Raw genomic sequence first — 24,991 nt, forward strand, 5'->3', positions numbered from 1 at the left:
TGGCTGGGTCATTAAGAAGGGGACAGGGAAGAGAAGGCGTTGATGAGAGGGTATCGTTGGTGGGGCCGACCAGTGTGGCAGCTTCGATTCCAGGTTGCTACGCAACGCTGCCAGAGAACAGCACCGCGCCTATGCCATAGGCTTTGTCTGACTCTATATCACGCCTGGAGGGGAGTCGAGACCGCCCGCGCTGACCGGGCAGACGGGTCATGACCTGCTCGCCTTTTGGTTGCCTTTTGGTCGGTGACCGGTGCAGCAGGCGGACCGACGGACACACTGATCTGCGACGCTTGGATTCCACAAACCACGACTACCTCTGCTCGCTGCCGGATACACACATGCATGATCGTGTCGTTAACTCGGATACAAACAATACGCACAACTAAACACTGATGGATACACATAAACTGGAAAGAGTTACAAACGCATAGGCTTCGGCTTCGGCTTAGGCTTAGGTCCAACAGGACTCCTGGCCCCGCGCACGGGACTCGTGTCCCGTCCCCGACCAGCGCGGACGTTGGGGCTATTCATCGCCGGGCCCACACTCACACTGTTCCCTGCGCTGATGCTGGAGGAGTTCCACATGTTGCCCAGGCCAAAGATACTCGTGCGCTGGGACGCCGACGCTCTCTGGGAGGCAGTGCCCGAGTCGCGCTCCGTGCTCGCACCGGGGTTCTTGTCCGGCGTCCCCGACAGACGCGAGACGAACGCCTTGATGCCCGGCTTCAAGGAGCTGGACACGTCAAAGTAGGAGATCTCGTCCTCCGTCTCGTCCGAAAGAGACACACCGGAGACGTTTGGAGTCCCGCCGAAGCGGGGGCTGCGCTTGACGGGCTCATTGACGTTGACGTTGTGCCTCTCAGCGAGCACGAGAGGGCGCAGCCCCTTCTCCGCCCTCTCCGCCCTCTCCGCGCTCTCCGCTCTCTCCGCCTTGTCCAGATGACGCACAAACGCGGCCTCGGACTTGCTCCTCTTCGAGGTCGTGTGGAGGCGTGTGTTCTCGCGCGAGCTCACTTCATACGAACTGCCGACGTCGGGCACGGGCCGGGCGAGGGGCGCGCGAGAACGCAAAGGCGCATGGTCCCAGGGCGTGGCGTAGTCGCAGCTGAAGGGGCGGGGGTGGGGATGGCTCCTTGGTGCGGGGGGGTCTTGCTCAAAGCGTTCCTCAAAGCTGGACTCGAGGCGGGCAATAGTGCTCGGCGTGCTTGGGCGTTTGGGGGCAAACTTGGGCGTGAGAGGGGAGGGCACGCTGCTCTTCAGACTGGCCTTGATGCTCGCCCAGCTCGCGCTCGATTTGTGGCCCTTGCTCCCCTTGCTGCTCTTCGTGGAGCGGGAGGAGCGCGCAGACCGCGAGACAGAGTACGGGTGCGAGCGCACCGATCCGCCACTGAAGCTTCTTTTGTGACGCGCGGGGGCCGGCGTGCCCTCCGCCAGCAACAAACGCGCGAGCTCCGCGTTCCGCAGAATGCTCGAGGTCTCGGACGACTTGGCGCGCCGCGCGGGGGTCGAGTACAGGTCGATCTTCTCCGCGCTGATGTTGCGTGGCGCCAGCGCCAGTGGAGCCGCGGGGACAGAGGGTGCAGGCGGCATCGGCGTCGTAGGCGGGGGGATGTTGAAGCCGAGCACGGCGCGCCCGATGCCCTCCCCCTCGCTCGAGGAGATCTGGCGCGGCTTCGAGAAGTCGTACGTGCTGAAGTCGACGCGCGAGTCAGTTGCCGCCGACGCGGCCTTCGTGCCGAACGTGTCCGAGCTGGAGGCGGTGTGGGGCGCGTCGGAAGTTACGCCCGACGCGGCGGAGAGTGCAGAGGCGGCGGTGGAGTTGGAGGCGCCAGAGGCACCGGAGGCACCGGAGGACTTGGGCAGGCGGGGAGGGGGGGCAGAGGCCTTGGAGATGGGACAGGTCACGACACGGTTGAGCGGGGCGCGCTTGGGGAGCGCACGCTGGGCCGCCGCGGCAGCACCAGTGATCGAGCCGCGGAGAGAGGGAGCGTACCCGGACGACGGGAGGGAGAAGTCGCACCCGCTCGTGGCGAAGGCGGACGTGCGCCTGCGCTGGACACGCGAGGGACTGTGGGCGACCGCGGTGGCAGCAGCGAGCACGTCGTCGTCATCGTCCTCCTCCTCGTCATCGTCGCTGTCCTTGCCCTTCCTCGGCGTACCCTTGGCAGGACTCTTGCGCGGCGACTTGACGTGCGTCATGGTCTTGCGAGCGGGCGTCGTGGGCGCGGACGCGATGCCCGTCCAGTCGAGCTTGAGCACGCTCGGCGAGCGCGAGCGCGTGGCCACAGTCGCGACGCCGATGTGCGCGTCGAGCCACCCGTGGCTCCCGTCCGCTTCCTCGGCCTGGCTGCGCGTGCTCGCCTGCGTGTCGTGCGTCCCCGTGCTGCCGACACTGTCGCTGGCGCAGTGTCCCATCGCTGGCGCCATGGCACTCACAATCCCGCCGCGCAGTGTGCGCAGCCTGGCTGCAGCTGACATCGTGCGAGGACGGGACTTGAGCGGCGAGGGCGGCGCAAAGCTCAGCTCGGGGCGGGCGCGCAGCAGCTTGCCATGCGTAGGGCGCAGGGAGCGGTCGCGGGGATGGTACTTGATCCGCTTCTGTTCGGCTTCAATGTCAACCTCGACGGGGCGCGGGGACAGAATCGAAGACGTAGTGACGACGAGGGCGGGGACGAAGGACGAGGCGAGAAGGAGGGCGCGCGTCGCGACGCCCTCGGCCAGAAGGGCAGGAGAGGAGAGACCGAGCAGGAGCAGCGAGCCGAGGACGCCGGGCCAGCCCAGGCTCCACGTCTGCACCTCCTTGTCTTCGACAATGTCGACAAAGAAGGACGGCACGTCCTCGCTGTTCCGCTCCTTGAACAGTTCGGCCGGGACGAACTCGGAGACGAACGGGGGAACGACCTCCCAGCGCTCCTGCGTCTCGGGCTCGGCGTCGGGCTCGTGGGAACTCTTGCTCTGCGTGCGGGTCCTGAAGGAGCGGAGACTCTCGAAGGAGCGAGGCAGGGGCTGCGACGGAGACGCAGAGTAGTCGCCGAGGATACTGCCGCCGACACTCATGTTGAAGCTCTCGGCGATGCTGGCGGGACAGGACAAGCGGCGCACCGTACCGGGAGCATCGGAGAGCTTCTGGCGCGAGGTCGAGTGCGCACTGTGCACAGAGACGTAGTCGTGGAAACTAACACTGGCTGCAGTCTGCGTGCTGCCGCGCTTCCGCTTCTGGGTAGGGTCCTGCGAGAGGAAGGCGTAGGGCGGTTCGCGGGGCAGATCGACAGACATCGACTTGCGGTACCCGTCGACGGACAGGCGGGAGGTATTGATCGAACGGCGGACATCGATAGAACGACGAGTGTCAATAGAAGCACGAGGCACAGTGGACGAGAGGAAGGCGGCGGGGTCCGAGCCAGAGGAACTGAAGCTCCAGTCCGGGTGCAGAATGCTAGACTGGCCGGGGGAGGAGAGCCAGGACGTAGGCGTGCCGTTTTCGGTGCTGTGGACGGGATCGTGCTGAGACCGGGGCGGGGTTGAGGGCTTGCGGCTGTTGCCTTGGGACGGCGCGACCTTGGCCAGTGGCGGCAGCCGAAGGGGGGCGGGCAAGCTCATGTCGCTCTCGTCAAAACCGAGTCGGGCTGCCTTGGGCGTGGGCGACAGGGGGCGCGCAAACCGGACACTGTGCTCCGAAGTCTTGCTAGCCTTACTCGTCTTACTGGCCTCGCTCTGGGCCGTAGTGTACGTGTTGTCGGTACTCTTGGCCGTATCGTACACCCCAGAGGTAGAGGGACCAGTCGTGGTGTGTCCGAACGTGTCGTCGATACCGCTGTCCTGGGTCCGGAGGAGGCGCGCCTTGACGGGCGAGTAGAGACGAGAGGCAACGCGCATGGGGCTCGACTGCGTACTGGCGCTTCGGCGCCGGGAGGCAGTCGCCGCCGTTGTGAAGCTGAGACTCCACTCATCGACGACCTGCTGCCGCGTGTCCTCAAAGGTGCCGACCCAGTCCTCGACCTGACGCTCGCGGAGGGACTTTTCGGAGCTGATCTTGTCCTCCTCCTGTGGCAGGACGGGGGAGGAGACAGGCGAGAAGGGCCAGAACCCGGGCAGAGGGGCGGAGTAGGCATAAACGGACGTGTGCAGCGCCACGAGCACTGCGTTCAGTGCCATGACGGAAGCGACTGGCGCAACCAGTGCGAGCAGGAGAGACAAGGTGATGACGGGAACCGTGGCCAGGAGGGACAAGCGGAGGCTAGTGGGACGGAGCGAGGCGAGAAAGCGATAGATTGGTGCGGGGCGGAGCGAGTTGGACGAGGTGTCTGGAGTTAGCGAGGCAGAATTAGCGCAGCTGGTGTGTGTGGCGGTGAGTGCCACTATGGTCACCATGACGAGCAGTCGTCAAGGATGGTGACCATCGTGAGGGGTGAGTGGCAAGTGGTACTACAGAGGCAAACATGGAGAGGAATACTCACTCATAGACTTGCGAGGCCGCATGACCCCAACACCCAACAGGACAGCAATAGCAGGCGTACTAGCGAGTGCGAGGAGGACATTGCCCGTGCGTCCGCCATACTGCCCAGAATGGACCCATCCAGCAACGAGGGACAGGAGCGCATGGCCAGTCAGCACGAGGGGTTCGGGACGGCGCCAGGCCGACAAGCCCGCGCTGAGGCCGAGGCAGACTAGGGGCGCGGCGTAGAGGGCCGCCAGCATGGCGAAAGATGTGCGTGGTGTCGTTTAGGGCTGAGAGTTGGGAAGAGTCGAGGTAGAAGGGAGGAGGTGGGAAAAGAGAGCAGAGGAGAGAGCAGGGGGTATGGTAGTGGGGGTGTGGACGGAAGGCGCGGGGGTGGCGGAGTGATGGACTTGTTCAGTACTTGATGTTGATGCTACGAGGAAGAGTTCGATCGAGGCCGCCGAGTGTCCACCAGCGAGTAGCGTGCCAGTCGAAGTAGACCCAGTCCCCGCTCTCGACGGTAATGCAGGTCTTGTCGAAGTTGCCCTTGCCGTGAGCTTGCAGCGAACAGTGGTCGTCAGAAACTGATGATGAGGACAAAGAGTAGATGTTGAGGGACAGAGAGAAAGACGTTTCCCCTTCCCAACCGCGATCAGTTTTGTATACGACCGACCCCCTCTTCTTGGGTGCGTGAGACGAACGGGTGTTTACTGTGTTTGCGGTGCGCGCAATGTTTGTGTCTTGCTCGATGGCGGGGATCGCCCTCGCTGCTCATGTCGATCTTGTCCATCAGCCTGCCCGCCCTCTCAACCGGGGGATGTCAGTAGGACTCTGCGGCCAGCCTGGGTTGATCGCGCCCCGAGCTGATGAGCGCTGATGAACAAGGCAACTACCTCTTGCGGTGCTTTTGTGGCCTGTAGCGTGGTGCAAACACCGCTCACGATTGGCGGTGCGTTACGGTGCGGTGTCTCGTGAGCGCAGTGACTGTCCATTAAGCACCACTGCTTAACCAGGCTGTACGCCAAGTCGCTGTGACCGCATTTGCGGATTGCCACTATTATCAGTGAAATTGGTGTCGTCAATAGAGGTCAGTCAAGTCAGTCATCATTCCCAGCAGCAGTGCACCAACACGCAATGGTGCTACAACATGAATCGCGTCTATGGCCTAATCTGTCCAGTGTCCGGATCGGAGGCGGTGGTCGTACAAGTGTCGTTCTGACGTTCTGAGGTGGGTTATGCTGATATGCTGATGATGGTCTCGCGGACCATGATGTTGTGGCTTGAGAGTAGTGGAGTGGTGGCCAACTGAGAGAAGCTTGCTGCGCCCGCTCACGCTCGCAAGGAGTCGCTGGGGCTGATCCGTCCCCGCTGGCGCTCGACCATGGCCTCGTCGAGGCGGCGCGCCTCCTCTTCCCTCTCCTCGCGCTTGCGCCTCGACTCCTCCTCCTGCGGCTCGTCGCCAAACTCGCGTCTGCGCTTCGCCCACGCGTCCTCGCTCTCGATGTCGACGAGAGTGGGCCAGCGCGTCTCCCACGTCATGCCGTGCTGCGACACATGGCGGCTCAGGAGGGAGGACAGGTTGCGCGCAAACTCGACAAGTTGGAAGACGAGGCTCACGTTCGGGCCGATCCAGGGCGAACGCGCCTTGACAAAGTCATAAGCGTCCTGCATCGTGTGCAGGTGGCCGAGGAGCTCGGGGAACTGTCCCGAGGCGGCGAGCGTCATGACATATGCGACAGTGAGGGTGGCACTGCGAGAGACGCCGCATTGACAACTGCTTGTTAGCTACGACAAACATATGTAGATTAGCTGATACTCACTGAATGATGACGGGAACGCCCGCGCGGCGACGCGCCTCCATCCACCTAATAGCCTCCCAGAACCGCCACTGGACATTCGGGGCAGCGGCGGAGGGGTTGACAATGTCGCCAAGCTCGGCATCGGCGGGAAGGTCAGCCAGCCCGCCCTCGCCGTGCGACCAGCGGAGGTGCGTATAAGCGACAGGCGGGTGCGACGGTGTACCGGGGTGTGTGCTGAGGGTCACCTTGTCCTTGCCGCGAGGCGAGATCCAGGTGTAGTTGGCGAGGTCGGTGCGCGGGTCGAACGGGTTGTCAATCTCCTGCGCAACGTTCACGACGCCGACCTCGGAAGCGCCCTGCGTCCACACGTCCCAGTGGAAGACGCTCTCCTCTGCTCCGAGCCAGACGCCCGGCACGATCTCGATGGGGCCGTCCTTGTACGGCTCCAGCATGTGCGGGAACTCGCGCTCCGAGCCCGAGCTGCCGGGTGGTGTTGATGAAGGTGTTGACAGGCTATCACCCGAGGACATTGATGGTGACAGCATGGGGCCGCTCGAGGCACTGCTCGCGTACTCGTCGACAGAGCCGAGCGGAAGAGATGAAGGCGCTCCACTGGATCCGGCGCTGCGCATGCGACTATGCCGCCGTCCGTAACCGGAGCTCGGTCCTGGTGTCGGCGGCACGTCACTGGCGCCGCCCGGGGGATGGGTGATGAGAGACAGGAGACTCGGCCGGCGGGCGTTGCCCTTCTTGCCACCAGAGCGGGGACCGAGCGAACCGCCGCCGGTGAACGTCGGCGTTGCCGGCGTCTGCGTGGGGAAGAAAGGGCTTATCGGCGACGCACAGCCGGTCGGTGTCGGTGTTGATGCGTTGGTGCTATTGTGGAACGACGAAGCGCCCAGCGACAGCTGCAAGCCCTTCGGGTTGCCACGCTTCAGATGCAACACAGGCGGTAGCCGTTGAGGTGAAGAGGACGTTGAGGAGGAAGCAGAGCTGCTAGGGTTAGAGTTGGAATCGTTGAACGTTGACGTTGGTGATGGTGGCGAACCAGGTGCCCGCTCGTCTGGCGACATGGAGCGCAGCTTGACACCCTGCATGGAGGAGAGCAGCGACGACGGCGCGTCGACTGACCGCAACGGTGATGGTGGTGAACGCATGTCGTCAGAGGCCGCGTCAGAGAGGCTGGACGGGCTGGGGCAGGGGCTGGGGCTGTGACAAGCTTCACGGATTAGGTTTGCCTTTGCTAGAGGCGTGCAAGGCCTGCTGTCGCGCTTGCTGTTGCTCGGGACAATAAATCGAACGCGCTTCACGACCTTTGCGGACTTGGGCGCACGTTCATCCAAGTCCTCGAGGGGCTCTGGTGACTGGCGCTTCTTACTGCTCAGCTCCGCCACGGAGGCGCTCAGAGGCCAGTCGATCGCAGAGGAGACCGCTATCGGCGAGCTCGGCGCGGAGCAGGTGACGATGCGCAGTCGAGGCAGGGTCGGCCGGGGCCTAGGCGCGGCGACCGGGGGCAGGCGACAATGCGTCCCGACAAGAGGGGAAAGGTTGATTGATGTAGTCGGGGATAGAGCTGACAGCATCAGATCTGTTGATGGCAAGGGTGCCGGTTCGTGTTGCGGGGTCATCGGGGAGCCAACGTGAGCACATTTGCGATGGAGATGAGTGAGAGGAGCGTTCGTGTGCGTTGATGAAACGAGTGCGATCGAGTGTGTTGTGATTGTGATGAGGAGTGAAGGAACAAAGTTACGTGTCAGCAGGATATCCCTCTCAAGTGTGTGCGATCGCAATGGAAGGGGGACGTGAGCCGACGCTGAGACAATGGGAGGACGAAACAGATCGCAATGTTCACGTTGGCAGCCCGAGTGCTTCACTGCACGTTTCATTGCCGCAGTTCGGAGCAAAGCCCACCACCGCACGGGTCTAAGCTTGCCTGGCCGTGGATGCGTATCGGTTGCTCTCGCTGTTCAGTGCTTCGCGCTTGTCATGAGCAGCGAACAGCGGCGAGCGGCCGGCTGTAGTGTGCCGATGTGCCGTAATCACAGCCCACATCGCGCGAGGTAGCGTGAAGTACCCCGGGACGCAGCTCAACGAACAGTGGGCGGCCCGATGAGTGATCGAGCCTCATGTTTCGTCGACCGAGCGCGGACACTCGAACATTTTGAAGCGCCCGACATAGCGCCACTCGCTGAACTGTCGTGCATTCGAAATGGCGCAGAAGGTCGAGACCGCCGGACGTTCGGCGCCGGCGTCGGGTGAACAATCGAAAGGAAACGACGCGGATTGGGTTTGAAAAATGTCGAGAACAATGGAGGGATGTCGGAGCAGCGGTAGGAGGGAGAAGATGCGAGCGCGCGAAGTTTGACTTACCATGTTGTGGTGCTGGGCAGGATACAAGACAGGTTCCCGCGTCCAGCTTCAAGCGTGGTGGAGAGACAAGAGAAGAGGAGGGATGTTCAGCGTCGATGTAGCGACGATCGGAGGAAGGTTGTTCGTGGGTTGTTTTCGCGAGGAAGGTCAAGATACGGGACCGGCAGACGATTGTGCCGAGATCCTGTGTGTGCTGCGTGCACTTAAGTGTTCGATCTCGGTGTGGGAAGGTGCGAAGTGTGTGGTGTCGGCGATGTGGAGACGGTGGATCTAATGATGTCTGCGGGGATGGCGAGTGTAAGCCGAAGTCGTTGAAACGGTCACGTCGGAAGAGCGTCTCGTCTCGGAGTCGGCGAGGGGTGTCGGGGTCGAGGAATGGAGAGCCGGAGGGGAGATTGTGATGGTGGCGAGGGGGATGAATGCGGAGCAGAGATGGAGAGTGATGAGAATGCAAGAAGGATGAGATGAGGTGGTGAGAAAAGGAAAAGCGGTGTTGACATGAGACGTCGGACTGGAGAGAGGAGGAGGGAGACGATGTCGAGGGATGTGAGGTCGAGAGCAGCAGGAGGAGCAGGAGCAGTACGAGGTGTCAGGTGCGCATCCGACCAGAGGCCGGCAAGAGGCAAGAGAGGGGGCGCAGGGGAGCAGCCTTGCCTGTATGCTGTAACAGGGTCACCCAGGGCAGCAGGGCACGCAGGGAGCCAGGGTCTCAGGGCTGCTGGGGCGCAGGGGCTGTGCCAGTGTCAGCGCTGCTGGGGTGATGTGCGTCTCACTGGAGCCGTGCTGGAGCAGGGGCAGGCGTCAAACTCAGGGTGTGTGTCATTTCGTCCCTGTCCTCTCCTCCCTCAGAACGCACCTGTCCCTCTGACGTGTTACAGACTGAGTCCTCTTCTCCCCCTCCTGAGCTTGGATGCACTCACACTCCAAGAGTCTCTCCGCAATCAATCTTTCCATGATCACGCCAGCTCCAGCTTAAGCTCTTGCTTGGCCTTGCCACACTATCGCAAGGCGACGCCAGCGCAGACTGGCCACTCATTACATTGGAAACCAAGGAGACTGCTTCACCGTAAACTTTGCGCGCACCACCACCCAAGTGGCTAGTTTCAAAGCGCGATCTCGCAGTCACGTCGACGCCTCGCGTCGCAGTATTCCGGTGCTCCGGTGCTCCCTTGCTCGTGCATTCGGACTGCGACAGATAACCAGCCTGCGTATGGCGTTCCTGTCGCAGTCGCAGTCGTTCCAGCCTGCGTAGCGTTTCGCTTCCTCCTGCCTCCTCTCCTGACCGCCGCAGCAAGCGGGCAACAGATTGCTTCATGACTCCAGCAGATCGTCTCATGATCTCATGCATGGTATTGTAAAACTTTGGGGCGAGTTGGTTCGTAAAACTTGCATATAGAGCAGCTCCACCGGGGCGACGGACCGACGATCCACAGCCGCGGGGCACTTGAGATTGCTCTATTGTCTAGCCCAGACACGGCGATCTGCACGCTAACGCAAGGCTGATACGGCTGACGGAGATCGGGCATCAGCGCTTCTAGCGGAGATACGCAGGCCGTGTCGTCCCTCTACAATCTCCAATCTGCATCAGCACCTCAGAGTGTGCGCAACGAGATGGAAGTGAAAGCACCTGTCTCACCCGCTCGGTGACGAAATCGAAGGTCGTTTGCTGGATCCTGCTGATCCCACTGCGCCAGCATCTGGAACGAGTGGGATGCCCTATTCGGTCTGCTCTGCATGCATTCAGATGATCAGATACATCTGGGACTGGTAGCTGAGGCGATTCAGAGTAGATCGTCCAGCCGGCCCAGCCTGTGCGCAGGACAGCGCCACCACTGGGTTATTAGCACACCAGCGATGCAATTGAGGCTGCTGAGACAATGAATAAGCCTAAGGAGTGGACGCCTGAATACGCCGACGTTGAGAAACAGGTAATTGCACTAAAGCCCAGAGTCGAGTCCACGCCATGGCGTCACATGAAACGCACACTCAGAGCTGCCATGCCTGGGTCAAGTAGTCCCTCCCTAATGAACACCCCAATTCCAGCACATCTTCCCCCTAATGGGGTTGCACTTTGACTGAAAAGGTCTACGGGGCAATATGGCGCCACCAATTCCATCGACCTCGGGGGCTTGCCCAACATTATCGACGCTTTGGGCTCGTTTGGGCTGTGTTTAGCAGCAATGTCGGCGCGAAACCCACAACTTTGTGTGCGAAACGGGGTCCTGCTCGCCCTCATCTGTGCACATTGCTCACACACGAACACACAGACGTGATCAGACGTCCGAGTCTCATCGATCTCCATCAAAGCGCATGTGTAATCGGAAACAAAGCACGTCCCTCCTATTCCTTCATTTCTCCTTGTCCTTCTGGAGTGGGATCAGCCCTGCGTCTTGCACGCAGGACGGAGTGCAGGTGTGCAGGATTGTAGGAATTGATAGGATGATGGGAGGGCCCGAAACGCGAAAGTGAGCGAAAGGAGCGAACAGGGATGGACCCCCCTCCCCCTTGGTCTCCCCTTCAAACACGACCCTGGGCCCCTGGCTTGTCCTGCGCGTTCGGCCCTGGGTTCGACTTCCAGCAAGGCGTCCTCTGCTGAGCTCGACTCATGTTGCATGTCGGCTGTCATCGAGTATCATCCCCTAGTTCTCCTCATCTCATCTCCATCTCCTGTCGTCTCCTCGTCTGGGGATCCGGGACCTGGTTGAATCGAGTCTCCTGTCATCTCCTGTCTCCTGTCTCCTGTCATCGAAGTGTCATCTCGGGCCATCTCGTGTCATCTGCTGTCATCTGTTGTCATCATGATCCACCCCCTGCCCCTCGATCTGATGCCTCGCACCCCTCGTTGCTCCGTCTCCTCGTCCCCCGACGAGCTTTCGAACACTCGGGCAGGTGCTCGGGCAGCATAGATGTCGGGATATCACGGCTTGATCCCCTCGTCGAAACATTCTCTCGTACCCAAAGTGCTTCATTACGAAGGAACATTACGCATCACGGGCTAAGATGAGGGGATATTACGGGCGACAGCATCGTCCGACACTAAGATGTACGAGAAGCTGAGACAGACAAGAACTGATGACGCATCTTATCCTGCCCATTACGAAGTGACGTTGCCCCGGACCTGGTTCACCATCTCTTTCCGTAGCCTCACGCCTGCCTCCAAGAATGCCATTTCGCAGCCGCGTAGTAGTCGGCTCATGTTCTCTGTGCAGAACAGAGCCAATATAGTGGCAAAGCAGACGAAACTCTGTTCGTCCAACATTACAGCATTGCACCCCAGGCACGCTCGGCCATCTGCCATCGTTCTTGTCATCTTCTCCTGGCGTTCCATCGTTCCAATCGGGCATGCCGCACAGGCCGACTGGCCGACAGGCCGGCAGGCCGGCAGGCCGTCAGACTTGGCCGAGTAAGTGTGTTCCTTGCTAAAGTTGCTTGCCGACATGTGTCCGAACATCGCTCCAAGGAGGAGATGAGGCAGAGAGGGCAGGGAGGACAAGGGGTGGAGCCGTGCCTTCGTGCCTTCGTTTCTTCGAATCCTCGACTCTGTTCGTTTGCCACCCAACTTAACTTTCCTCCACCACCCCCTTCTCCTTCACTCCAGTGCACCTGGCGCCTCTCGCCGATTCCAGCCCGCCTAGCTTGCCTTGGGTGGCTAGAAAAAAAGTTGAATGCGAACCAGGGAGAAAGCGTCATGGATAGACTTCATGCGTCAATGTTTGCAACGGCGTGCCCAACTTGCCTCCTTGCCCCCCTTGTCCTCGTCTACGAAGCGACAGTGACGAAGCGAAGCAACGATCGAAGCGATCGCACCGCACTTTCCTTCTTGCCGTTCCAAAATTTCCATACCTTGTCCTTCCTGCGTGCACGCAATGCACGCCATGACTCATTGAGAGACACATTTCGGTTCGAAACTTGCCTTCTTACAAGTACATCTACCTGTTCTGGCTACGACCTCCTACTGCACGACAGTTGCATCTGGATCTCGATCTATGATATCACTACTTTGAGCCGAAGCCGCTGAAACTGTTTGTCAGCTCGAGTTAGCAGTTGGTGAGCTGTCTGTGCTTGGTCTGCTGTGTGTTGGTCTGTCCGGTGTCCGCGGCTTGCGTCCAACTTGCCTGCTCTGTATGCTCTGGGCAATAAGGCTTGATTGATGCTCGCCCGGCCGCGCGCAGACTGCGGAAACTGCCCGCTCACTGCGTCCGCTGCGCTCACTGCGCTCGTTGAGCTCGTCACGGCGCCGCGACGGCGGACCCCGCTGCCCGCTGCCCGCACCGCACCCGTTCTGATTGGCCCGCAACTTCACACTCGGCAGCACTGCTCCAAGGTGAGGTGCCTCGTTCCTGCATGCGGTGTGAATGGGCAGGCTGGAGCTGTACGCCTACGCGTCGTCCCACATGCACACATGCACGCGCACATGTCTGCGCATGCACAGGTGTTCGAACAGAGGATGTGAATGGGGAGGTGGGGAGGAAAGACAGAGGGGAGGTCGGACGAGCACCCGGGCCAAAGTTCGGACACTCTTCGGGCGATGTGTCGGGCGAAACAGCGTCGGGATTGCGGGACGGCACAGCGGGGCACAGCGCGGGAGCTGCCAACCTTCCCAACCTTGGCGCCGCGCTATGCCGATCCTACTCCAGACGCCGAGCCCAAACTCTACGACGGGCGCCGCGGGCGCCGAGAGGGCCGGTGCGGCGTCCGATTCCGGAGATGCATGCGAGTGGCCAAATCTCGCAACATTGTGTGGCGATTAGGTGACCGCCTGACCTCGACCACAGCCACCACCCAAACATCCCCCGACAGCCATCGGTTGTCACCATCAGCGACCGTAGTGATCGCAGTGATGACGATCAAGCCACTGATCGAAGCAAGCCACCGATGGTGATTGACGACTGACGACTGACTGATTGACGACCGTGACAGACGTGACAGACCAAGCCACTGACAGCCACAACTCAACTCACCTGAAATAGCCTGCTGGTTTCTTCTCGTCCGTTGCCGGTTTGGGCGCTGCGACGTTTCCGAATAGTCCGCCTGAGGTCGGCGCCGATACCGTCGTCGAGCCCGTGAACTTGGCCGCACCCTGGTGTGCGCGCTGAGACGTGCCGCCGCGCCGGCTCGGAGTGCCGCTGCTAACGTCTCCGGGGTCGAGCTGCAGCTTGATGCCCGCAAAGCCCGCGAAGGGCGAGGATCCTGGCGTCGTGCTCGGCGGCGTTGCTGCTGCTCCTGGCGGAGTTGGGGCCGCAGCAGGGGGAGTCGCACCGAAGGCTGAGCCAATGGCTCCGAATGCAGGTCCCGGCTTAGGCGTCGCTGGCACCTGGGCAGCGGGGATTGGCACGGGCGCAGCCAAAGGAGGAGGGGCTTCCGTGCGGGCCGGAGCAGGCGTCGGCGCTTGCGTCGAGGGCGTCGCCGCACGGGCAGAGCGGTTCAGACGGCTCGGCGTCCGGCTGGGGCCAGCGATGACGGCAGTGCCGGGGCGGGGGATGCTGTCGACACTGACAGGTCCGCGAGCGACCGACGCGTGCGCGACGATACCACCCTTCGCGCCCTTGATCTTGGTGACGGGAGCGTCCTTGCGCGTAATCCGGGGTCGCGGGCGGTCGAGGGCTTTCGCGACGGCGTCGCGCACGTCCTCCTGCGGTCTGAGCGCTGGTTTCGCAGGCGTTTCAACAGGCTTCAGCGCCTGCTGCAGGGTGACGCTCGACTTGCGGGGCGTGTGGCGTGCAGGGGAGCCGATGCTGGGACCGGGCGTGCCCTCGCGCGAGACGGAACGGAGGCGGAGACCACTGACGCGGCGCGCGAGTTCGTCGACGGCTGCGTGCCGGTCGCGGATCGCCGTGTCGATGTTGCGCACTGAGCGCTGGATACGCTCGAGCGCTGGCTGGCCTCGCGGGCGCTCGGACGCGCGCCGCTTCAACCCCCCGATGCCCGTGTCGAGCTCGCTCAGGCGCGACTCGGTCATCGACACAATCTTGCGCAGGCGCACCTGGTCAGCGTGCTGTTGCGGGCTGAGCTCCTTGACCTGCATCGCACGCGCGAATGACGGGTCCTTGCGCGCCTTGAGGAATTTGTCTGCCTGACCCGCCTTCATGTCGGCTGTTTCGTCAGCTTCCGAACACTCATGTAATGGGCCCATGAACCCGAAACCGGGAGATCCCAGCGGTGATCCCATGAGCTCACGGGCTCGCCCGCAGGGGTGTTTAAACTCACTCTTCAGCATCTTAGACTGCAGCTCGGCCATGACGACGTCGCTCTTCTGCACCTCACCGCGCACACGCGCGAGCTCCTCCTCGAGCCCCTTCGTGATCTTGAGCACGTCCTCGAGTGCCGAGAACGGGAGCATCTTCTGGTGAGCAATAGTGTCGGCCGAAGGCTTCGGGAACTGTGCGCCCTGCATCTGCTCGTGATACTTTGCGTTGCCGGACAGGGTCTGCTTCAGCTGCGACAAGCCGTTCGTCGTGTCGTTGATGATGTGCTCGAGCGTCGCAGCCATCGTCTTGCCCGACGCACTGGTCGCAGGCGGATGGGGAGGTGCGGCAGGTCGCGTAGGCTGCTGGAACTGCTGCACGGATGCGGCTGGCTTGGACGGCTGGGCAGAGGTCGCCTGGGCAGGAGGCGTCTGCGTCGCCAGTGCCGGCGGGGCAGCAGGCGAGGGCTTGCCGAAACCACCGAACGATGGAGCAGCACCTGGCGCAGGGCTGCCCGCAGAGGGAGTGGGCTGGCTGGGCTTGCCGAGGCCGAATGGCGACTGAGCAGGTGCAGGCGACGCGGGGGTAGCGGCAGGCTTGCCAAAGCCTCCAAACGTGGGAGGAGCTGTAGGTGCAGGCGCAGCCGCACCAGGAGCAGGCGACGCAGGCTTACCGAACCCACCGAACGCGGGCGGAGCAGTTGGAGCAGGTGCCGGTGCAGGTGCAGGAGAGGCAGGTTTGCCGAAACCGCCGAACGCAGACGGAGCACCAGAAGCCGGAGCACCGAACGCAGATGGCGAGGCAGGGGCAGGGGAGGCCGGCTTGCCGAATCCGCCGAAAGCAGGTGCAGGCGCCGCTCCCGGAGCAGGCGAAGCGGGCTTGCCGAAGCCGCCGAAAGCGGGGGCCGGAGCAGGCGAACCCGAAGCAGGAGCAGGGGATGCTGCTTTTCCGAAGCCACCGAGAAAAAAAGTTGAATGCGAACCAGGGAGAAAGCGTCATGGATAGACTTCATGCGTCAATGTTTGCAACGGCGTGCCCAACTTGCCTCCTTGCCCCCCTTGTCCTCGTCTACGAAGCGACAGTGACGAAGCGAAGCAACGATCGAAGCGATCGCACCGCACTTTCCTTCTTGCCGTTCCAAAATTTCCATACCTTGTCCTTCCTGCGTGCACGCAATGCACGCCATGACAAGCGGTGTTGACATGAGACGTCGGACTGGAGAGAGGAGGAGGGAGACGATGTCGAGGGATGTGAGGTCGAGAGCAGCAGGAGGAGCAGGAGCAGTACGAGGTGTCAGGTGCGCATCCGACCAGAGGCCGGCAAGAGGCAAGAGAGGGGGCGCAGGGGAGCAGCCTTGCCTTTCTTCTCCTCGGGCTTCTGGCCGAAGCAACCGAAGGAGAACGCAGGCTTCGGCGTGTCCTTCTCCTCCTCCGCCGGCTTGGCCTCGGCAGGCTTACCGAAGCCTCCGAAGCTGAAGCCACCAGCAGGGGGAGCTGGAGGGCCGGGAGGCTTTGCAGCAGCAGCGGGCTTCGCGCCAGGTCGAGGGGCCTCGCAGATAGTGCATTGCTCCTTGGCGCTGTCGGGGTTCTTGAGCATGCAAGTGCCGCAGGTCCAGTCGGCGCCCTTGGCATCGTCCTTCTTCGCGCCCTTGTCATCCTTGCTGTCACTCTTCTTGTCCTCCTTGGCTGGCTCGGACTTCTGACCGAACGAGAATCCGCCACTGGGAGGGGCAGGAGGCTTGCCGAAGCCGAAGGATGGGGCCGCGGGCTTCGTGTCGTCCTTCTTTGCACCGAAGCTGAAGCCGCCAGACGCAGGCGGAGTGGGAGAGCCGGACTTGGAGGAGTCGTCCTTCTTTCCGAAACCGCCGAAGCTGAAGCCGCCGGCGGGAGGTGCGGGCGGACCGGGAGGCGCTGCGGGTTTAGCTGCTGGCTTCGCGCCGGGGCGGGGGGCCTCGCAGACAGTGCACTGCTCCTTGGCACTGTCCGGATTCTTCAGCATACAAGTGTCACACGTCCATTCTCCGGCAGCGGGCTTGGCTCCAAACGAGAACTTGGGCTTGTCGCCGCTGTCGTCCTTTTCCTTTTCCTTCTTGCCCTGCTTGTTGCCCCAGGAGCTGGCAAGATTCAGACCGACACTACCGATCGAGTCCTTCCTTGCGCCAGAGTCGTCGTCCGTCTCGGTCTCGGGGGTCTCGGATGGAGTCTCACCTGGCTCATGTCCCTCCTCCTCTTCCGTGTCGTCACCATCACCACCAGACTTGGTCAAAGCGAGAGGACTTGAGGTCTTGGGAGCGTGCTTGAGCGGCGGAACGGTGCGCGTGGGGATGGGCGACTCGACGCCCTTGGCGGGCGGCGACATGCGCGAGAGCAGCGAGGGCTTGGACGAGGGTGTCGACTTGGTGTCATCCTTTTGAGGCGACTCCTCCTCGTCCTCGTCCTCATCCTCATCCTCATCCTCATCCTCATCATGCTCCTCGTCCTCGTCATCGTGTTCATCCTCTTCGTCCTCCTCCTCGTCATCCTTCTGATTGACGGGCGGACCGAGACGCGAGAGCAGCGACGGGAGGGGCTGGTCCTTCTTCTGCGGCGAGTCAGAGGCGAACCAGGTAGGCGACTTGGGCAATTTGGGCGACTTCTCGGGCTTGTCGTCGCTATGGTCGCTGCCCTCCTCTTCCTCATCCTCGGGGATGGTTCCGAGAGACGCGGCTTCAGCGTCCTCGTCAACCTCGTCCTCGAGCTCCTCCAGGTGGTCCTCGTCCTCCTGCTCGTCATCGTCGTCGAACTCGCCCTCGTCCTCCTCCTCATCGTACTCCTCGTCGTCATAGTCATCCTCGTCTCCGTTGTAGTAGTCGTACTCCTCCTCTCCGTCGGGTCCGACGACAGTCGCAGAGTGGACATGCACATGCACGTGGTTGTCATCACCATCGTCGTCGCTGAGCGACTCAACATCGGGTGAGTCCGGAAGCGCAGTAGCCTTGGCGGGCGAGGGGGACTTTACAGCGTCGGCGAACGACTTGGGCGTCGCCGGCTTCGACTCGGTGGCCTCCTTGTCCTCGGACTTGATCGGCGTCTTGGCAGCCTCGGCAAGATCAGCGGACTTCTTCTCGTCCTTCTCGGACTTGGCCGGAGTTTCGTCCTTCTTGGCCGGCGAGTCGTAGCCAGGCGGCATGACGGCCTTCTCCGGCTTGGGGGCATCATCCTTCCTCTCGTCCTTCTTGGGTGAAGCGGGGCTTTCAACCTTCTTGTCGTCCTTCTTGGGCGAGGAGGGAGTCTCAGCCTTCTTGTCCTCATCCTTCTTCTCCTCCTTCTTGGAAGACTCGGGCTTCGTGTCCTTATTGGGAGAGGCGGGGACGTCGTAGCCAGCGGGCATGGCAGCTTTCTCGGGCTTAACGTCCTTAGCATCGTCCTTCTTCTCCTCCTTTTTGTCATCCTTCTTGTCGTCCTTGGCCGAGTCGAAGATGCTCTTCTGGCCAGCCTTGGCACCGAAAGCGGAGGTGCCGGAGCCAAAACCGGAGAAGCCGCCGGTGCTCGAGAACGCGGAGGGTGTGGGCGTGCTCGAGGACGCGGGATTCGAGCTCTTACCGAAGGGCGTCGAGGACTGGCCAAAAGTAGGCGTGGAGCTCTGACCGAAGGCGGGGGTCGACGACTGACCAAACTTGGGTGCGGCCGGGACGGATGACTGACCGAAAGCAGGGGCGCCAGTGCGCGTCGGGCTGGTCTGGCCGGAGGCAGGCGGCGAGGGCTTGCCGAACGCGGAAGCGCCGCCAGAGAACGCGCCTCCAGAGCCGAAGGCGGAGCCGGAGCCGAACGCGGAACCACTCTTGTTGCCACCGAAGGCACCAAAGCCCCCAGAGGTGGAGGAGCCGAACGCGGTGGCAGGCTTGATCCACGAAGACGTCGAGGTCGAGGTAGGGGCAGGAGCGGGAGTCGGAGCAGGCTTAGCAGCCGGCTTGGGCGAGGACGGTGGGCTGTCCTCGAGCCCAGGCACACCGCCGGAAGCCACGGGCGAACCGGGCGAGCTGGGCGGGGACTCGATGCCGGTGGGCTTCGTGATCGCCGCACCGAGGTCGCCGAGTCCGAACGAGTCCTTCTCCTTGCTGGGCGAAGGAGAGGGTGACTTGGCGGGCGAAGCAGGCTTGCCGAAACCAGGGAACGCGGGCTTCGCGTCGTCCTTCTTCTCCGCAGGCTTGCCGAACCCAGCGAACGCGGGCTTGTCGTCCTTCTTCTCCTCGGACTTCTGACCGAAGCCGCCGAACGCGGGCTTGTCCGTCTTCTGGCCGAACGTGCTCGCTCCAAAGGTGGACTGGCCGTCCGTCTTCTGACCGAAACCGCTGAAGCCAGATGCAGGCTTGTCGTCCTTCTTCTCCTCCTTCTTGTCGTCCTTGGGCTCCTCCTTCTTGTCATCAGGCTTGGCCTGTGTTCCAAATCCAGAGAAAGCAGGCTTGCTGTCGCTCTTCTGCCCGAACGCGCTCTGTCCAAAGGCGCTCTGTCCGAACGCAGAGCTGGAGCCGAAGGCCGAGTTCGTGGCGGGCTTCTGGCCGAAGCCAGAGAAACCAGACGTCTTGGAGGCATCCGTCTTCTGTCCGAACGCGCTCGAGCCGAAGGCGGACGTCTGACCGGCCGAGGCTCCGAAAGCGCTCGAGGTCGAGGAAGAGCCGAACGCGGACTGCCCAAAGGCGGAGGGCGAGCCGGCGGGCTTCTGTCCAAAGGCCGACTGGCCGAAGGCGGGCGCGGAGGGGGTGCTGGACTGTCCGAACGCGGGGGCAGGGGTGCTAGACTGTCCGAAGGCGGGAGCGGGAGTGCTACTCTGACCAAATGCGGGAGCGGGCGAAGATGCCGGCGTCGTGCTTCCGAACCCGCCAAAGGCAGGCTTGGCGGGCGTGGTGCTCGGCGTGGTGCTTCCGAACGCGCTGGCGCCGAACGCGGGTTTGGCGGGCGTGCCAGACGGCGTCGTCGTGCCGAAAGCACTCTGACCAAACGCAGATCCTCCGGTGCTCGATCCAAAGGCGCTGGAGCAGAACGCGCTCTGGCCCGCCGGCTTCTGTCCGAAGCTCGAGGAGCCGAAGGAGGGCGCGCCGGCGCCGCCGAACGCGGGCTTGGCGGGGCTCGAGCCCGGCGTCGTGCTGCCGGTGCCAAAGGCGGACTGGCCGAAAGCTGATCCGGAGGCGGGCTTTCCGAACGCACTCTGGCCGAAGGCGGGCGTACCGCTGCCGAACCCGCCAAAGGCGGGCTTCTTCTCGGGCGAAGTTGCGACTGACGCCGCGGTGGAGGGAGCGGCGGAGGCGGGCTGGGCGGCGCCCGGCGTCACCATGTTCGGGTACGCGCCAGCGTCGGGAATGCGGATGTCGAAGGAGAGAATAATACCCTCTTGCGAGTAGGCGAGAATACGGGGACAGGGCGGGAGGTCGGGCTGCTCCTCGCCGTTGACGATGCCGCGCTTGATAGGCTTCTTGCTCGTCAAGTCGAGGGCGAGGCCGAGAGGAGACGTGTCGTCGGTACCGACAGAGGCGGCGGGCATGATGCCGCGCGCTGTCTCCTCGAGGACCAGGCTCTGCCAGTCTGTCGGCGTACCCCTCAGCACTCCGATTTCACTCGCAATCGGCGACAGGAGGAATGAGAGGTGCTTGTTGTCTCCCCAGTCCTTGAGACCGGCGAAGTGGCGGTGCTGTCCGCTGCGGCCGCTGTAGCCCATCGAGTTGTTCACGTCCCAGAACTTGACGTACGTGCAGCCCGTCTTGCTCCGGCGAACGACGTACAGGTCCAGCGGGTCGGCCTGGTCCGCACCCTCCATCGCGTATCCAACAAGGAACAGGTCGTTCTCGAGCCACTGCACAAAGGTCGAGCGCGGGTTCTCCATGTCGGACGGCGGGGCGATCTCAGCCTTGGCCTGTCCCTCAGGCGTGTACTGGACGAGCTTGCCGCCAGGTGTGCCGAGGACGATCTGCTTGCCCTTCGCGGACCAGGAGGCCGCAGTGAACGGCCCAGGCAGGGGAGCCGACACCTTCGCCTCGTCGACGTCCAGCAGCACCATGCCCTCGGGCGACACGAGGGCAACGTACGCGCCTAGCTTGTCCGCACCAGGGTTCGGTAGTACGTCGAGGAGCGAGTTCGGCAGGCCGGTTGTAATCGTCGCATACGGCGCAGTCTGATGTCAGCTGACATGCAAAAGCTTAGCTACGCACGTTTCCACCAAGAACATTTGCAGTCTTGAACAGCAGGATACCACCAGTGCTGACGACAACAATGCGCTCGTCGTTCTGCGCAAACCTGATGTTAGCTCGGTCTACCGACGATAGCTCACCTGACCCAGATCGGGCGTCCAGGGAGGCTCAGCGTCTGCACGGGCACCGATTCGGGCTTCGAGTCCTTGCCAGACTCGTCAAGGAGCTTGTGAATGCCCGAGAGAGTGTGCAGGCGCACGTCTGCCATCAGCTGTCATACACCGAACTGTAGCTCACCATTGTTCCCGCCAGCAGCAAGGAGGTCGTTCCGATTCGACACGGCAAGCAGCGAGCTCTCACTCGGCAGGCCATTCAGATCGACCTTCGGTCCGACGCGCACATTCGCGTCGTGCGGGTTGCTCCTCACGAGCTGGATCCACTGCTGTCAGCTAGGTCACGGTGCGAAGGCGAGCTCACGTCAACGTCGATCTCCTCGCCCTCCGTGGGCTCGGACCCGGCGTTACCGCCACTTGGGGGCGTTTCAACGGCCAGCGCGCCAAACGAGTTGGAGCCGAACATGGTGTCTCTGTCCAGCGCGCGGCAATGTAAGTGTTATGATGAAGCAAGTCGCTGGATCAACTTCGAGGTTAATGGTGCGGCGAGCGTGCCTGGTGAAGATCGAATGTTTTGGTTCCGCTGTCAGCGGCGAGACGTCATGAACGCTGGCTACGGTGACGGCTTGAAATTCAAGAACAACAATTTCAGCGGCCACCCATTCCGATCCAGAAAGGTCATGCGCGTCAAGGTCCATGTCGCGCCTGAGCTCGGCGAGAGGAGACTCCTCCTTCCGCTCGGCGCGCAGGTGGGGTCGCTCTTGCCCCACCTCCAAGCCGCAGGTGTGCACGGCGACCTCCTCCTCGAGGTGGAGGGGTACGAGGTGCTGCCCGACTCGCCCTCGAGCGTGCTGGACAAGAACGACGTGGTCGTGTGAGTTATGTTTATGTTGTGGAAACTGACAAACAGCGTAAGACCGAGGCCTGGGTCGAGTAAGCGGCCTCCGAGCCCCAAGACGGACAAGGCGCGCAAGAGGGCAAAGCTCGACGAGACGACCAGCGTACGACCAGTGACGGCGTCGGATAGCTCGTCGTCCGAGTCCGAGTCCAGCTCGTCCTCCGACTCCAGCTCAGACTCGACCTCTGACTCGTCATCCGACACGGACTCGGACTCAGACGCCGAACCGCAACCGCGACCGACGCGCGAGCCGGTGCCGCCAGGAGAAGGACTAGGCCGGACGCACGAGCGCAACCAGCGGCGGAAGAAGGCGCGCAAAGCGCGCGCCGAGGCGAAGAGGCTGGAGGCTGCCGGAGTAGCTCCAGTTCCGGCCTCGCGGCCACTGAGCAATCTGGAGCGTCTGGCCGCCGCGGCGCGGGAAGCGGCCGCGCTGGTCGGCGTCGGGGCGTCGATCCCACCTCTCGCGCCAGAGCTGGCGCTGGAGGGCAAGACGGTGCCGAAGGTGCAGGAACTGCCTGTGCCAAGAGATATGGCGAACCGGAACAAGAAGAAGGGATTCCTGAGGGAGATGCTGGGTGTGCAAGGCACGAAGACGTGTGTTTGAGGATGCGGTCAGCGCGGCGAGTGCCGTGAGTAACACCGCGACGGCCGGAGAAGCCACGCCAGCCGATGCTTATTCTGCCTCGTCATCCTCGTCATCCTCCGAATCCTCCGAGTCCGCCTCCGACTCGTCATCAGAGTCAGAATCCTCCTCGGATTCGGAATCGTCCTCCGAGTCTGAGTCCGAGTCCGAGCCCGAGGCCACACCAGCCAAGGCCAAAACCCTCGCCGAACTCCCCTTCCACGCCTCGCGTCCGCCAGCCGCAACCCTCGCACCCTACTCGGAACGTTCTCCCCGCTCCCTCCCCTGTAATGTCTTCGTGACCTCGCGCCAATTCGACTTTATCCCCGACTCCGAGCGCCGGATCCGAGACGCAAAGATGGCCAAGGCGGCAGAGAAGAAACGGGCCCGGCAGGAGTCCAAGGTCGTGCTGGATTATGGGGAGCCGCTGCCTCCCTCGTTTGGAGGCGAGGGCACGCCGACGCCCGTTGCTCGGACTCCGGTCAAGGCTCCTGCCAAGGCGGCAGAGACGGCGGGGACGGCGGCAGCCGAGATGGAGGCGGTGGAGGTGCAGGTGAACGGAGACGGCGACGAGCTCCCCGAATCCGCCTGGACCTCCATCGAGGACAAATTCGACACCCTCGCCTCCGCCCAGAACGCGAGTGTCGGTCAGCTCGTGGCGTGGAAGTCGCTCGAGCTCGACATGACCACATTCAGTCCCGAGATCAAGCTGCTGTTGGCGCGCGTGACTGAGCGTTCTGACAGCGAGATCACGCTAGAGCGGCTCCGGCGGCCGGATGAGTGGGTCGACGAAGAAGAAGGAGAGGATGAGATTGAGGTCGTCGTCGAGACGCTCTCACCCGGAGAGTTGGGGGAGAGGAAGCTCGTGGTGTAGTCTTGGTTTCATTCCGGGTACATATGGGGCACAGATGCATTGTACAATTACTTTCTCCTAACGGCTCGCGTCATGCGTGTCCAGAATCGAGCGAGCGCGGGGGCGCCGGCGAGAGAGATGCCTAATCTGAGAGGGAGGAGGGCCTGGGGTCAGCTATCTGCCCGGCGTACACAGCTAAGCGCGTTCTCGTCACTGACCCCCGATGGAGGGGGCCTCGCAACAGAAGAGGAGTGAAGTGCTAGTAGAGATCCTTGGACTCACCTTCACAACAACATAAGCAGCAATGGCATCAGCCACAGCGCCCGCGTCGTGGGTCACGATCGCCTCAGCCCTGCCATCCGGTTGTTCGCCAGGCTTGCTCCCCTTCTCATACCCGAAAGTTCCATACCGCCTTCCGACTCGCTCGACTTTACGCGCGCCCTCTTCGTACCACCCGTGGATCACTTGTTTCCACCGCGGAGCCTGAGGAGCCTGGGCAGGTTGCTGCGTCGACTCGTGGTCTACCGGAACGCTTGAGTCGGCAGAGTCGGCCGAGTCGGCAGAGGACGATGTATCGGCGAGCCAGGCGACCAACCCCGCCCCAACGCCCAAAGCATGCAGCATCCAATATACAAGAAACACGGGCACGACGGCGGTGACCTCGTGCAGAACCAAAAACGCCCCCGTTAATGCTGGCAGGGAGACGCCTGTTCGTTGGGATAGTTGGGCGAGGGCGGGGGCATATCTCTCCAATCTGCCCAGCTTCTTCTCAATCTTCTCCTGTGTCTTTGGGTCGAGATGCGCGTTGACTTTTGGGGCGACGGGCTCGCCTGATGAGGAAGTGGGGACGTTTGGCGGCTTGACAGAGTTGTAGCGGAGGTGCGTCCCTGGTCGCGCGATACGGAGAGGCGCGGGGAGAGGCGTGATCGCGCGACCAGGGGCTGTTCGCACGCCGAGTCTGATAGATGGCCGAAGCATGGTGCTTAGAGAGAGTGGGGTTGAATTTGAGAGGAAGGTGGTGGTGAGATGAGAGGACAGGTGAGCTGGTTTCATCACCTCCACCGGATCACGGATCCGATCGGTTATCTCGGTTCTGGCCAGTGTGGCATCGGCGCGACTGACTTTGGCTGATCCGACTCATCATAACGATCTCACATCATCGTACGTATCTCACATCATCGTACATATCTCACAACATACTCTCACTATCTCACCACATCCTCTCCATCTCACCACACAACCTCACCCAACTTCCCCGTCTTCCGCTCCCCCATCCTCGCCCATCTCTCCCACTCTCTCGAACAGCCACTCCCTCGTTGACGATGCTCACAGGCCAGTGAAGAGGGGGTATGAAAGTGCATACAATCACCTCGAAGTCAATCATTGATACAACGCCACGCCTACGTCGCCGTCGCCGTCTAAATTACGTCTAAACAAAAAAACTTGCAAAAAGGGGGTTAAGGAAGGAAGGTTTTCGGATGGGTCGGAAAATAGAAGATTGGATCTTGTCCACAGTTCCCAACGCTACGACAGTGTCCTCTCACATCGCCGTG

At 62.2% G+C, this 24,991-nt stretch overlaps 6 protein-coding genes across 6 annotated transcripts; 1 reads left to right on the forward strand and 5 right to left on the reverse strand.

Moving 5' to 3' along the window:
- Window positions 1-417: 417 nt before the first annotated feature.
- On the reverse strand, window positions 418-4,698 carry A1Q1_07771 (uncharacterized protein; the record flags this gene model as incomplete). Its single annotated transcript, XM_014326783.1, has 2 exons — window positions 418-4,358; window positions 4,458-4,698. 2 exons carry the CDS (start codon window positions 4,696-4,698, stop codon window positions 418-420), a joined length of 4,182 nt encoding a protein of 1,393 aa, XP_014182258.1.
- Window positions 4,699-5,767: 1,069 nt separating this feature from the next.
- A1Q1_07772 (uncharacterized protein) lies at window positions 5,768-7,865 on the reverse strand (the record flags this gene model as incomplete). The annotated part of the gene is made up of 2 exons (XM_014326784.1): window positions 5,768-6,188; window positions 6,259-7,865. The coding sequence occupies 2 exons, from the start codon at window positions 7,863-7,865 to the stop codon at window positions 5,768-5,770; spliced, it is 2,028 nt and encodes a 675-aa protein (XP_014182259.1).
- Window positions 7,866-8,927: 1,062 nt separating this feature from the next.
- On the reverse strand, window positions 8,928-9,955 carry A1Q1_07773 (uncharacterized protein; the record flags this gene model as incomplete). Its single annotated transcript, XM_014326785.1, has 2 exons — window positions 8,928-9,339; window positions 9,528-9,955. The coding sequence occupies 2 exons, from the start codon at window positions 9,953-9,955 to the stop codon at window positions 8,928-8,930; spliced, it is 840 nt and encodes a 279-aa protein (XP_014182260.1).
- A 3,609-nt stretch (window positions 9,956-13,564) lies between these two features.
- A1Q1_07774 (uncharacterized protein) lies at window positions 13,565-21,531 on the reverse strand (the record flags this gene model as incomplete). Its single annotated transcript, XM_014326786.1, has 8 exons — window positions 13,565-15,732; window positions 15,834-15,860; window positions 15,909-16,169; window positions 16,250-20,858; window positions 20,974-21,048; window positions 21,093-21,157; window positions 21,250-21,382; window positions 21,430-21,531. The coding sequence occupies 8 exons, from the start codon at window positions 21,529-21,531 to the stop codon at window positions 13,565-13,567; spliced, it is 7,440 nt and encodes a 2,479-aa protein (XP_014182261.1).
- A 136-nt stretch (window positions 21,532-21,667) lies between these two features.
- On the forward strand, window positions 21,668-23,459 carry A1Q1_07775 (uncharacterized protein; the record flags this gene model as incomplete). The annotated part of the gene is made up of 3 exons (XM_014326787.1): window positions 21,668-21,939; window positions 21,988-22,538; window positions 22,621-23,459. 3 exons carry the CDS (start codon window positions 21,668-21,670, stop codon window positions 23,457-23,459), a joined length of 1,662 nt encoding a protein of 553 aa, XP_014182262.1.
- A 189-nt stretch (window positions 23,460-23,648) lies between these two features.
- On the reverse strand, window positions 23,649-24,416 carry A1Q1_07776 (uncharacterized protein; the record flags this gene model as incomplete). The annotated part of the gene is made up of 1 exon (XM_014326788.1): window positions 23,649-24,416. One exon carries the CDS (start codon window positions 24,414-24,416, stop codon window positions 23,649-23,651), a length of 768 nt encoding a protein of 255 aa, XP_014182263.1.
- Window positions 24,417-24,991: the final 575 nt, after the last annotated feature.

This window comes from Trichosporon asahii, assembly GCF_000293215.1.
Source record: "Trichosporon asahii var. asahii CBS 2479 unplaced genomic scaffold scaffold00017, whole genome shotgun sequence".
NCBI classification, from domain to species: Eukaryota; Fungi; Basidiomycota; class Tremellomycetes; order Trichosporonales; family Trichosporonaceae; genus Trichosporon; species Trichosporon asahii.